General features: G+C 44.7%; 1 protein-coding gene across 4 annotated transcripts in view; it reads right to left on the reverse strand.

The window, feature by feature from the left end:
• LOC139402502 (VPS8 subunit of CORVET complex) overlaps positions 1-15,000 on the reverse strand; it is a gene marked incomplete at its 5' end in the record, with an annotated part of 111,893 nt that overhangs the window by 54,819 nt on the left and 42,074 nt on the right. For all 4 annotated transcript variants that reach the window (XM_071146487.1, XM_071146489.1, XM_071146488.1 and 1 more), the window contains 6 exon segments: positions 2,647-2,803; positions 2,988-3,034; positions 12,228-12,416; positions 12,506-12,590; positions 13,948-14,030; positions 14,151-14,207. In XM_071146487.1, the coding sequence (XP_071002588.1) occupies positions 2,647-2,803; positions 2,988-3,034; positions 12,228-12,416; positions 12,506-12,590; positions 13,948-14,030; positions 14,151-14,207 (618 nt within the window).

Raw genomic sequence — 15,000 nt, forward strand, 5'->3', positions numbered from 1 at the left:
GAGAGGTACATACACACAGACACACTGCTACACTATAGTGTAGGGATGTTACCTGGACGGCCTCCTCTATTCTGTAGTCCTGAGAGGTACAGACACACAGACACACTGCTATACTATAGTGTAGGGATGTTACCTGGACGGCCTCCTCTAGTCTGTAGTCCTGAGAGGTACAGACACACTGCTATACTATAGTGTAGGGATGTTACCTGGACGGCCTCCTCTAGTCTGTAGTCCTGAGAGGTACATACACACTGCTATACTATAGTGTAGGGATGTTACCTGGACGGCCTCCTCTAGTCTGTAGTCCTGAGAGGTACAGACACACAGACACACTGCTATACTATAGTGTAGGGATGTTACCTGGACGGCCTCCTCTAGTCTGTAGTCCTGAGAGGTACATACACACAGACACACTGATATACTATAGTGTAGGGATGTTACCTGGACGGCCTCCTCTAGTCTGTAGTCCTGAGAGGTACAGACACACAGACACACTGCTATACTATAGTGTAGGGATGTTACCTGGACGGCCTCCTCTAGTCTGTGGTCCTGAGAGGTACAGACACACTGCTATACTATAGTGTAGGGATGTTACCTGGACGGCCTCCTCTAGTCTGTAGTCCTGAGAGGTACAGACACACTGCTATACTATAGTGTAGGGATGTTACCTGGACGGCCTCCTCTAGTCTGTAGTCCTGAGAGGTACATACACACAGACACACTGCTATACTATAGTGTAGGGATGTTACCTGGACGGCCTCCTCTAGTCTGTAGTCCTGAGAGGTACAGACACACTGCTATACTATAGTGTAGGGATGTTACCTGGACGGCCTCCTCTAGTCTGTAGTCCTGAGAGGTACATACACACTGCTATACTATAGTGTAGGGATGTTACCTGGACGGCCTCCTCTAGTCTGTGGTCCTGAGAGGTACAGACACACAGACACACTGCTATACTATAGTGTAGGGATGTTACCTGGACGGCCTCCTCTAGTCTGTAGTCCTGAGAGGTACATACACACAGACACACTGCTATACTATAGTGTAGGGATGTTACCTGGACGGCCTCCTCTAGTCTGTAGTCCTGAGAGGTACAGACACACTGCTATACTATAGTGTACGGATGTTACCTGGACGGCCTCCTCTAGTCTGTGGTCCTGAGAGGTACAGACACACTGCTATACTATAGTGTAGGGATGTTACCTGGACGGCCTCCTCTATTCTGTAGTCCTGAGAGGTACATATACACAGACACACTGCTATACTATAGTGTAGGGATGTTACCTGGACGGCCTCCTCTAGTCTGTAGTCCTGAGAGGTACAGACACACTGCTATACTATAGTGTAGGGATGTTACCTGGACGGCCTCCTCTAGTCTGTAGTCCTGAGAGGTACAGACACACTGCTATACTATAGTGTAGGGATGTTACCTGGACGGCCTCCTCTAGTCTGTAGTCCTGAGAGGTACAGACACACTGCTATACTATAGTGTAGGGATGTTACCTGGACGGCCTCCTCTAGTCTGTAGTCCTGAGAGGTACAGACACACTGCTATACTATAGTGTAGGGATGTTACCTGGACGGCCTCCTCTAGTCTGTAGTCCTGAGAGGTACAGACACACTGCTATACTATAGTGTAGGGATGTTACCTGGACGGCCTCCTCTAGTCTGTAGTCCTGAGAGGTACAGACACACAGACACACTGCTATACTATAGTGTAGGGATGTTACCTGGACGGCCTCCTCTAGTCTGTGGTCCTGAGAGGTACAGACACACTGCTATACTATAGTGTAGGGATGTTACCTGGACGGCCTCCTCTAGTCTGTAGTCCTGAGAGGTACATACACACAGACACACTGCTATACTATAGTGTAGGGATGTTACCTGGACGGCCTCCTCTAGTCTGTAGTCCTGAGAGGTACATACACACAGACACACTGCTATACTATAGTGTAGGGATGTTACCTGGACGGCCTCCTCTAGTCTGTAGTCCTGAGAGGTACAGACACACTGCTATACTATAGTGTAGGGATGTTACCTGGACGGCCTCCTCTAGTCTGTGGTCCCGAGAGGTACATACACACTGCAATACTATAGTGTAGGGATGTTACCTGGACGGCCTCCTCTAGTCTGTAGTCCTGAGAGGTACAGACACACTGCTATACTATAGTGTAGGGATGTTACCTGGACGGCCTCCTCTAGTCTGTGGTCCCGAGAGGTACATACACACATACACACTGCTACACTATAGTGTAGGGATGTTACCTGGACGGCCTCCTCTAGTCTGTAGTCCTGAGAGGTACATATACACAGACACACTGCTACACTATAGTGTAGGGATGTTACCTGGACGGCCTCCTCTAGTCTGTAGTCCTGAGAGGTACAGACACACTGCTACACTATAGTGTAGGGATGTTACCTGGACGGCCTCCTCTAGTCTGTAGTCCTGAGAGGTACATACACACAGACACACTGCTACACTATAGTGTAGGGATGTTACCTGGACGGCCTCCTCTAGTCTGTGGTCCTGAGAGGTACAGACACACTGCTATACTATAGTGTACGGATGTTACCTGGACGGCCTCCTCTAGTCTGTAGTCCTGAGAGGTACAGACACACTGCTATACTATAGTGTAGGGATGTTACCTGGACGGCCTCCTCTAGTCTGTAGTCCTGAGAGGCCTTGAGGAAGTCAGTGAGCTGCCGGGGAGTGAAGCGGCACAACAAGCCGATGTGGAGCTCATGCAAGTCGGGGCTCAGTCTTAGGAGAGCCTGGGGATGAGGGCCTTCCATGGAGGTAGCACTGGGAAACAGACGGTTGTGAGTCTCTAATAATATAATAATGTTGTGTTCATTAAACAGACCAGAGAGCACAACAACTAGGATATTGATGTCTTCCGCTCACCCGAATCCATCCACCCACCCACACCACAGAGAAAACTCTGTTCCATTCTTCCGTGCTCCAACAAAGTAACCAAGGATCTTACCTCTGGTCCAAAAGACACCTCAGGAACTGGAACACTAGGTGATCATCCTAGAGCGAGAGAGCGAGAGAGAGAGATGGCAGGAGAGAGAGAATGAGAGAGAATGAGAGAGGTAGAGATAGCAGGAGAGAGAAAGAGAGAGATAGGTAGAGATAGCAGGAGTGAGAGAGAGAGGTAGAGATAGCAGGAGTGAGAGAGAGAGAGGTAGAGATAGCAGGAGAGAGAGAGAGGTAGAGATAGCAGGAGAGAGAGAGAGGTAGAGATAGCAGGAGAGAGAGGTAGAGATAGCAGGAGAGAGAGAGAGGGGTAGAGATAGCAGGAGAGAGAGAGGTAGAGATAGCAGGAGAGAGAGAGAGAGAGGTAGAGATAGCAGGAGAGAGAGGTAGAGAGAGGTAGAGATAGCAGGAGAGAGAGGTAGAGATAGCAGGAGAGAGAGGTAGAGATAGCAGGAGAGAGAGAGAGGGAGGGATAGCAGGAGAGAGAGAGAGGGGTAGAGATAGCAGGAGAGAGAGAGAGAGAGAGAGAGAGAGTGAGAGATACGTAGAGATAGCAGGAGAGAGAGAGAGAGAGAGAGAGAGAGAGAGAGAGACGTAGAGATAGCAGGAGAGAGAGAGAGAGAGAGAGAGAGAGAGAGAGAGAGAGAGAGAGAGAGAGAGAGAGAGAGACGTAGAGATAGCGTGTTAATTTCTGATTGTTTATTTCACTTTTGTTTATTATCTATTTTACTTGCTTTAGCAATGTTAACATGTCAATAAAGCTTTGCATTGAAATTGACAGAGTAGAGATACACAACTAAGACGAAACAACCCAAGAAAACGGGTCACAACTCCTGCAGCTTTGTCGTACGCTGGTTCTGTTCAGAGTCAAGGGGAGACTTCAAGGAGACTCTTACGGCAGGAACATCTACAGCTCATCTCTTGGCAGTAGTACTGTAGACTACTTTATGACTGACCTCAACCCAGAGTCTCTCAGAGCGTTCACAGTCAGCCCACTGACAACTCTATCATCAGACCACAGCAAAATCACAGTCTACTTGAACAGAGCAATACTCAATCATGAGGCATCAAAGCCAAAGGAACTGAGTAACATTAAGAAATGCTCTAGTTGGAAGGAATGCAGTTTGGAAATCTACCAAAAAACAATTAGGCAACAACAAATTCAATCCCTCCTAGACAATTTCCTGGGTAAAACGTTCCACTGTAATAGTGAAGGTGTAAACTTGGCAGTAGAAAATCTTAACAGTATATTTGACCTCTCAGCTTCCCTATCTAATCTAATCAGTATATTTGACCTCTCAGCTTCCCTATCTAATCTAATCAGTATATTTGACCTCTCAGCTTCCCTATCTAACCTAAACAGTATATTTGACCTCTCAGCTTCCCTATCTAATCTAAACAGTATATTTGACCTCTCAGCTTCCCTATCTAATCTAAACAGTATATTTGACCTCTCAGCTTCCCTATCTAATCTAAACAGTATATTTGACCTCTCAGCTTCCCTATCTAATCTAAACAGTATATTTGACCTCTCAGCTTCCCTATCTAATCTAAACAGTATATTTGACCTCTCAGCTTCCCTATCTAATCTAAACAGTATATTTGACCTCTCAGCTTCCCTATCTAATCTAAACAGTATATTTGACCTCTCAGCTTCCCTATCTAATCTAAACAGTATATTTGACCTCTCAGCTTCCCTATCTAATCTAAACAGTATATTTGACCTCTCAGCTTCCCTATCTAATCTAAACAGTATATTTGACCTCTCAGCTTCCCTATCTAATCTAAACAGTATATTTGACCTCTCAGCTTCCCTATCTAATCTAATCAGTATATTTGACCTCTCAGCTTCCCTATCTAATCTAATCAGTATATTTGACCTCTCAGCTTCCCTATCTAATCTAATCAGTATATTTGACCTCTCAGCTTCCCTATCTAATCTAATCAGTATATTTGACCTCTCAGCTTCCCTATCTAATCTAATCAGTATATTTGACCTCTCAGCTTCCCTATCTAATCTAATCAGTATATTTGACCTCTCAGCTTCCCTATCTAATCTAATCAGTATATTTGACCTCTCAGCTTCCCTATCTAATCTAAACAGTATATTTGACCTCTCAGCTTCCCTATCTAATCTAATCAGTATATTTGACCTCTCAGCTTCCCTATCTAATCTAAACAGTATATTTGACCTCTCAGCTTCCCTATCTAATCTAATCAGTATATTTGACCTCTCAGCTTCCCTATCTAATCTAAACAGTATATTTGACCTCTCAGCTTCCCTATCTAATCTAATCAGTATATTTGACCTCTCAGCTTCCCTATCTAATCTAATCAGTATATTTGACCTCTCAGCTTCCCTATCTAATCTAATCAGTATATTTGACCTCTCAGCTTCCCTATCTAATCTAATCAGTATATTTGACCTCTCAGCTTCCCTATCTAATCTAATCAGTATATTTGACCTCTCAGCTTCCCTATCTAATCTAATCAGTATATTTGACCTCTCAGCTTCCCTATCTAATCTAATCAGTATATTTGACCTCTCAGCTTCCCTATCTAATCTAATCAGTATATTTGACCTCTCAGCTTCCCTATCAAAATCTATCAATGTCAAGCAGACAACCGAAGAAAATGAACAGCAATGACAAATGGTTTGATGAAGAATGCAAAAATCTAAGAAAGAAATTGAGAAACCAGTCCAACCAAAAACATAGAGACCCAGAAAACCTGAGCCTAGGCCTTCACTACAGTGAATCACTAAAATAATACAGAAATACCCAATGGGAAAAAGAAGGAACTTCAGCCCGTCAGAAATCAGCTCAATGTAATTGAAGAATCCATAGAATCTAACCACTGAAAACTCAAAACAAACAACAACAAAAAGAGTTATCTATCCAAACCGGAGATGTATGGATAAACTACTTCTCCAATCTTTTTGGCTCTATGACAAAGAACAAACAGCAATAACATATACATGATCAAATACAAATCTTAGAATCAACTATTAAAGACTACCAGAACCCACTGGATTCTCCAATTACATTGAATGAACTAATGGACACAATACAAACCCTCCAACCCAAAAAGGCCTGTGGTGTTGATGGTATCCTCAATGAAATTATAACATATACAGACCCAAATTTACAATTGGCTATACTTATACTCTCTATACACTTATACATCATCCTTTAGCTCTGGCATATTCTCCAATATCTGGAACCAAGGACTGATCATCCTGATCCACAGAAGTGGAGACAAATTTGACCCCAACAACTACCGTGGGATATGCATCAACAGCAACCTTGGGAAAATCCCCTGCATTATCATTAACAGCAGACTCGTACATTTCCTCAGTGAAAACAATGTACTGAGCAAATGTCAAATTGGCTTCTTATCTAATTACCGTACAACAGACGGTGCACACCCGGATTGACAAACAAACAAACCAAAACAAAGGCAAAGTCTTTTCATGCTTTGTTGATTTCAAGAAAGCTTTTGGCTCAATTTGGCATGAGGGTCTGCTATACAAATTGATGGAAAGTGGTTTTGGGGGAAAAACATACGACATTACAAACAACAAGTGTGCGGTTAAAATTGGTTAAAAAAAACAACACACATTTCTTTCCACAAGGCTGTGGGGTGGGACAGGGATGCAGCTTAAACAAATACATCAACGAATTGGCTAGGGCGCTAGAACAGTCTGCAGCACCCGGCCTCACCCTACTAGAATCTGAAGTCAAATGTCTACTGTTTGTTGATGATCTGGTGCTTCTGTCACCAATCAAGGAGGGTCTTGATAAGCTCCCATATCTATTGGGTGAAATACCACAGTGTGACATCACAGCAGCAAGATGTGACCTGTTGCCACGAGAAAAGATCAACCAGTGAAGAACAAACACCATTGTAAATACAACCCATATTTATGTTGATTTATTTTCCCTTTGTACTTTGAACTATTTGCACATCGTTACAACACTGTATATATATATATATATATATATATATATATATATATATATAATATGACATTTGAAAGGTCTTTATTCTTTAGTGAGTGCAATGTTTACTGTTAATTAAAATAAAATCACTTTTGTTTGTTATCTATTTCACTTGCTTTAGCAATGTAAACATATACTACCGTTCAAACGTCTGGGGTCACGTAGAAATGTCCTCGTTTTTGAAAGAAAAGCACATTTTTTGTCCATTAAAATAATATCAAATTGATCAGAAATACAGTGTAGACATTGTTAATGTTGTAAATGATTATTGTAGGTGGAAACGGCTGATAATTAATGGAATATCTACATAGGCTACAGAGGCCCACTATCAGCTACCATCACTCCTGTGATCCAATGGCACGTTGTGTTAGCTAATCCAAGTTTATAATTTTAAAAGACAGAGCAAACGGTCTCTAACCAGAATAAAAAGAGGAGTGGGGTGCACAACTGAAGAAGAGGACAAGTACATTAGTGTGTCTAGTTTGAGAAACAGACACCTCTTAAGTCCTCCAATGGCAGCTTCATTAAATAGTACTCACTCTCAACATTAACAGTGAAGAGGCGACTCTGGGATGCTGGTCTTCTAGGCAGAGTTCCTCTGTCCAGTGTCTGTGTTCTTTTGCCCATCTTAATCTTTCCTTTTTATTGGCCAGTCTGAGATATGGCTTTTTCTTTGCAACTCTGCCTAGAAGGCCAGCATCCCAGAGGCACCTCTTCACTGTTGATGTAGAGACTGGTGTTTTGCGGGTATTGTTTAATGAAGATGCCAGTTGAGGACTTGTCTGTTTCTACAACTAGACACAAATGTACTTGTCCTCTTGCTCAGTTGTGCACCGGGGCCTCCACTCCTCCTTCTATTCTGGTTAGAGACAGTTTGCGCTGTTCTGTGAAGGGAGTAGTGCACAGCGTTGTACGAGATCTTCAGTTTCTTGCCAATTTCTCACATGGAATAGCCTTCATTTCTCAGAACAAGAATAGACTGACGAGTTTCAGAAGAAAGTTCTTTGTTTCTGACCCTTTTGAGCCTGTAATCAAACCCACAAATGCTGATGCTCCAGATATTCAACTAGTCTAAAGGCCAGTTTTATTCCATCTTTAAATCGGCACAACTGATTTCAGCTGTGCTAACATAATTGCAAAAGGGATTTCTAATGATCAATTAGCATTTTAAAATTATAAACTTGGCTTCGCTAACACAACTTGGCATTGGAACACAGGAGTGATGGTTGCTGATAATGGATATTCTGATTGGATATTCTGATTGCTGATATGTAGATATTCCATTTAAAAAATCTGCCATTTCCAGTTACAATAGTCATTTACAACATTAACAATGTCTACACTTCTGATCAATTTGATGTTTTTTTTAAATCGACCAAAAAATGTGCTTTTCTTTCATAAACAAGGACATTTCTAAGTGACCCCAAACTGTTGAATGGTAGTGTATGTTGCCCATGTCAATAAAGCCATTTGAATTTAAATTGAATTGAGAGAGACAGAGTGAGAGACAGAGTGAGAGACAGAGTGAGAGACAGAGTGAGAGACAGAGTGAGAGACAGAGTGAGAGACAGAGTGAGAGACAGAGTGAGAGACAGAGTGAGAGACAGAGTGAGAGACAGAGTGAGAGAACAAGAGTTCATGCCTGTAAGTCACTTTGGATAAAATGCTAAATGCCAGAGATGATTGTGATTCTTATGAAGTGAAATGTTGGCAGCCTTATTGACATGGTCCATAACAACACCTTTTACAGCAACCCATTAGATACACCTACACCTGTGTCTGCAGTTTGGAGCCCTACATGGTCCATAACAACACCTTTTACAGCAACCCATTAGATACACCTACACCTGTGTCTGCAGTTTGGAGCCCTACATGGTCCATAACAACACCTTTTACAGCAACCCATTAGATACACCTACACCTGTGTGTGCAGTTTGGAGCCCTACATGGTCCATAACAACACCTTTTACAGCAACCCATTAGATACACCTACACCTGTGTCTGCAGTTTGGAGCCCTACATGGTCCATAACAACACCTTTTACAGCAACCCATTAGATACACCTACACCTGTGTCTGCAGTTTGGAGCCTCACAAAGGTGTTTCTTTTCTTCCATTGTCAGATTTTCCTGGAAACGCCCTTCACTCTCTACACAACAGAATCAGAGACATGAAATGAACACACACACACACACACACGCACAGCAGTGTTCTCTTGGAAAGTAAGCCACTCATTGCTAATCCAGATTTTCAATTAGCACTTATCTCCCGTTCCTACGGCGATAACAGCCAGGCAATTACATGCTGCAGATAAGACTGATTCAGACAGTGGCGGGACTCTGTGTGTGTTTGTCGGAAGAGAGAAAGAGAGAGACAGAGATATAGAGAGAGAGAGAGACAGAGACAAAGAGAGAGCGAGACACAGACTGACAGAGACCGAAAGAGAGAGAGGGAGAGATATGGAGAGAAAGAGGTAGAGAGAGAAAGACAGAGACCCAACCAAATCATGAGAAAACAAAAAGACTGACCCAAACTTAAAGCTTTGACTATGTACAAGCTCAGTGAGCAGAGCCTTGCTATTGAGAAAGGCCGCCGTAGGAAGACCTGGCTCTCAAGAGAAGACAGGCTACAGTGGTTGCGCCACTAAAAGTTGTGTGATTATGCTGAGGGACTTAGAGGTAATGTTTAGTACAGTACCCTGCGTCACCACTTAATTTCTCCAGACCACCACAAGGGGGCGTTAGAGCACCGATTATGCTGCTGAGTCCTACTGTGTCCCTAACTGACAATGAATGGGCGACATAAACCTACATAGAAACTGATAATTGTGTACGACTTCAGTATGACTCACTAAAACTGTTGTTCCACTAAGGTTTTTATTCTTTTATTTTGTTAGGATGATTTAGCTCAGACTGTAGTAGTGTAGGAGCCACTCCAGACCGGTCACATTGTACAGTGCCTGAGTGGCACAGCGGTCTGAGACACTGCATAGCAGTGTAAACTGTGTTGCTACAGATGCTGGTTCAATACCCTGGACTTTATCCCTCGCTCATTTTACGTTATTTGAAAATGAAATAATCTCCAAAATATTATTTTTTATACAAAGCGATGATTATTATTATTATTATTAATTTAGAATGATATAAAAGCCTGTTGGATATTCTCTCAGATATAATATGAACCCTGTTATTAGCAGAACAATATATATTGGTCATATTGGTCATATTGGTCATATGGGTCATATGGGTCATATGGGTCATATGGGTCATATGGGTCATATGGGTCATATGGGTCATATGGGTCATATTGGTCATATTGGTCATATTGGTCATATTGGTCATATTGGTCATATGGGTCATATGGGTCATATTGGTCATATTGGTCATATTGGTCATATGGGTCATATGGGTCATATGGGTCATATGGGTCATATTGGTCATATTGGTCATATTGGTCATATGGGTCATATGGGTCATATTGGTCATATTGGTCATATGGGTCATATGGGTCATATTGGTCATATTGGTCATATGGGTCATATTGGTCATATTGGTCATATGGGTCATATGGGTCATATTGGTCATATGGGTCATATGGGTCATATTGGTCATATTGGTCATATTGGTCATATGGGTCATATGGGTCATATTGGTCATATTGGTCATATTGGTCATATGGGTCATATGGGTCATATTGGTCATATGGGTCATATGGGTCATATTGGTCATATTGGTCATATTGGTCATATGGGTCATATGGGTCATATTGGTCATATTGGTCATATTGGTCATATGGGTCATATGGGTCATATTGGTCATATTGGTCATGGCTCCCGAGTGGAACACAATGAGATTACCTTGCAGTTCTCCAGCTGTATTTACTGAAAGCTCACGAGGTTCAAGGCAAGAGGGCAGGGGGCACGGGATGGGCTGCAGAGCCACGCACAGAAGACTGACCAGGCCTATGGGGAAGGGAGGAGGAGGAAGGGGGAGGGGGGTGGACCCCCCCGCTACACTGGCAACACGAAGGGCATTGCACTAATAATGGTGCTGACGAGGGAAAGGTTCCCGCTGTTCTGTTCTTAGCGCCAGTCTGCACCTTCAAACTAAAACAGAACTAATAATGGCATCTTTATGCTTTCATTAATAAAAATGATAAAAATACTGTTTCAAAATGCCAATGTTTATTTAGTTATGGATCCATGACGAATCACTACGGGAATAAATATCACTGAATTACAGAAATATCCTCCAATCCTCTAAATGCAATTATTGGCGGAAAGTTACGTCGTATTTTAGGCGACATGAGTCTCACTCGTGTTGAGTAATGTGCCGTGTCGGTCTTATTTATTTAAAGAGCATATTGAGGTTAGAAACAAGAGGATTTGAAGACAACCATTTCAGCCGTTTAGAGCTGCTCTGAGACAAGCATGGGGACTGGTCCTGATAAATCTAATCAGATCTATATTTTGACTGAATCTCCATTGGAGTATTGGTTAGACTACAATTATACAGTTAGAGTGTAGACATGTTATGCTCTTAGTGTAACCTTTATTAGGCAAGTCAAAGTCTTACTTACAAGGACATCCTACTCCTTCCTCCCCGTCGGGGAATTGAACCCCGGTCCGCACGACACAGGGATTCTCTAGTTCAATAGCCCAGTACTGTACTCACGACCATCACGTTGTACAGCGTCATATTTTACGTTCCATCCTAACATAAACCCTGAGGGTTTTTTAGTTGTTTTCCTTGGAATAGAAACACCATAATATTAATCAAATTAATTAAGCAACATTTCTTAAAATCAGTCCCATATACTGTGTTCTTACAAAAAAAAAGCTTTTAATTTCTCGAGTACAGCCACTATTGAAGGCTATCAAATGCTTCTCAAACACGCCCTCCGGTGGTCAAACTATCACTAACTAGCATTAATAGTAACAGTGGCACCATGCAGCCCGCAGTACGCTGTAACTTTTAAAGGGCGAACCACTGCAGGTGCAACACTGCCCACAACATGAGGTGGAAACTGAGCTGCACTTCCTAACCTCCTGCCAAATCTATGACCATATTAGAGACACATATTTCGCTCAGATTACACAGATCCACAAAGAATTAGAAAACAAATCCAACTCCCATATCTACTGGGTGAAATACCACAGTGTGACATCACAGCAGCAAGATTTGTGACCTGTTGCCACAAGAAAAGGTCAACCAGTGAAGAACAAACTAGAGGGCCGTGTCGGCTGACCTGTAGTCTGGTGATGATGGGTCGTACTTCCTCAGCGAAATGCATGGCCACCAGGTCAGCTGACTTGGCAGGGTCAAGGGTCACCAGCTCCGCAATGTGCAGCAGGGCCTTCTCCCAGACACAGTGTTTCTCCTCTGAGCTGTAGCCAGGCATGGACAGCAGGTTGTGGATGTAGTTAAAGATCTCTTCCTGTTGACATGTCAATAAGACCAGTGTGAACTTTATCCATACAAGGGTCAGAACCTGCTGTCTACTGGGTGGTACACACTGCACACTACCTTTCTCAGAGGGTCTCTGAGGTAGCAGTCCAGAATCTTATCATACAGATGATTCTGCTCATACAGAAACTCACAGATCTGGTAGCTGAGAGGAGGAGAGAGGGGGGGGGGGGAGCGAGAGAGGGGGAGGGAGAGAGAGGGGGAGGGAGAGAGAGGGGGAGGGAGAGAGAGAGGGGGAGGGAGAGAGAGAGGGGGAGGGAGAGAGAGGGGGGGGGGGAGAGAGAGAGGGAGAGAGAGAGGGAGGGGGAGAGAGAGGGGGAGGGAGAGAGAGGGGCAGGGAGAGAGAGAGGGGCAGGGAGAGAGAGAGGAGGAGGGAGAGAGAAAGGGGGAGGGAGAGAGGGGGAGGGAGAGAGGAGGAGGGAGAGAGAGGGGGAGGGAGAGAGAGGGGGAGGGAGAGAGGGGGAGGGAGAGAGGGGGAGGGAGAGAGGGGGAGGGAGAGAGGGGGAGGGAGAGAGAGGGGGAGGAGTTAATAGTGGTTGAACATAGTATATATTATATACAAGTATATTCATAGAGAGAGAGAGAGAGAGAGAGAGAGAGAGAGAGAGAGAGAGAGAGAGAGAGAGGGGGGGGGGGAGGGAGGGAGGGAGAGAGGGGGGGGGGGAGAGAGAGAGGGAGAGAGAGAGGGAGGGGGAGAGAGAGGGGGAGGGAGAGAGAGGGGCAGGGAGAGAGAGAGGGGCAGGGAGAGAGAGAGGAGGAGGGAGAGAGAAAGGGGGAGGGAGAGAGGGGGAGGGAGAGAGGAGGAGGGAGAGAGAGGGGGAGGGAGAGAGAGGGGGAGGGAGAGAGGGGGAGGGAGAGAGGGGGAGGGAGAGAGGGGGAGGGAGAGAGAGGGGGAGGAGTTAATAGTGGTTGAACATAGTATATATTATATACAAGTATATTCATAGAGAGAGAGAGAGAGAGAGAGAGAGAGAGAGAGAGAGAGAGAGAGGGGGGGGGGGAGGGAGGGAGGGAGAGAGAGGGGGAGGGAGAGAGAGGGGGAGGGAGAGAGAGGGGGAGGGAGATAGAGGGGCAGGGAGAGAGGAGGGGGGAGAGGGGCAGGGAGAGAGGGAGAGAGGAGGAGGGAGAGAGAGAGGGGGAGAGAGAGGAGAGGGAGAGAGAGAGGAGAGGGAGAGAGATAGGGGGAGGGAGAGAGAGAGGGGGAGGGAGAGAGGGGGAGGGAGAGAGAGGGGGAGGGAGAGAGGGTGAGGGAGAGAGGGGGAGGGAGAGAGGGGGAGGGAGAGAGGAGGAGGGAGAGAGAGGGGGAGGAGTTAATAGTGGTTGAACATAGTATATATTATATACAAGTATATTCATAGAGAGAGAGAGAGAGAGAGACAGAGAGAGACAGAGAGAGACAGAGAGAGACAGAGAGACAGAGAGACAGAGAGACAGAGAGACAGAGAGACAGAGAGAGAGAGAGAGAGAGAGAGAGAGAGAGAGGATAATAGAGGATAACTCACAACTCTGCCTTCTCAGCCAGTCCCAGTAGTCGTCCCTCATCAAACTGTATCACACCTCCCACCTGCAGCAGTTCCAACAGCACCTGGGAACCAATCACAGCCTCTACTGGATCACATGACCTGACCAATCCACAGGCTACGCTTAGAAAAAGTAAATAGGGCACGACTTTAGTCCTGAACCTTATAGTGACAGAGTGGTCTACCTGTTGTCTCTCTGTGTGTCTGGTGTCGTCGTCTGGACTACACAGGAACTCCAGAACCTGTGGAACAACAGAACCACAACACAAAACATAGCTTTAGGTTCTCCTACTGCCCAGTTTCAATAAAACACAACACCGCTCCAGGTTCTCCTACTGCCCAGTTTCAATAGAACACAACACCACTCCAGGTTCTCCTACTGCCCAGTTTCAATAGAACACAACACCACTCCAGGTTCTCCTACTGCCCAGTTTCAATAGAACACAACACCACTCCAGGTTCTCCTACTGCCCAGTTTCAATAGAACAACACCACTCCAGGTTCTCCTACTGCCCAGTTTTAATAGAACACAACACCACTCCAGGTTCTCCTACTGCCCAGTTTCAATAGAACAACACCACTCCAGGTTCTCCTACTGCCCAGTTTCAATAGAACACCACTACTCCAGGTTCTCCTACTGCCCAGTTTCAATAGAACAACACCACTCCAGGTTCTCCTACTGCCCAGTTTCAATAGAACACCACTACTCCAGGTTATCCTACTGCCCAGTTTCAATAGAACAACACCACTCCAGGTTCTCCTACTGCCCAGTTTCAATAGAACAACACCACTCCAGGTTCTCCTACTGCCCAGTTTCAATAGAACAACACCACTCCAGGTTCTCCTACTGCCCAGTTTCAATAGAACACCACCACTCCAGGTTCTCCTACTGCCCAGTTTGAATAGAACACGACTCCAGTCAGTTAGTCACACTACAGGAAGGCTTTATACTGAGAATATTGAATGACTAAGTACATAAACACATCTATCCTCTTCCTGTGTGAAGCAGCTGTTTGGAGCCAGGTGTTAAGTGCC

Source organism: Oncorhynchus clarkii, unplaced genomic scaffold (genome assembly GCF_045791955.1).
Source record: "Oncorhynchus clarkii lewisi isolate Uvic-CL-2024 unplaced genomic scaffold, UVic_Ocla_1.0 unplaced_contig_8902_pilon_pilon, whole genome shotgun sequence".
Lineage (NCBI taxonomy): Eukaryota > Metazoa > Chordata > Actinopteri > Salmoniformes > Salmonidae > Oncorhynchus > Oncorhynchus clarkii.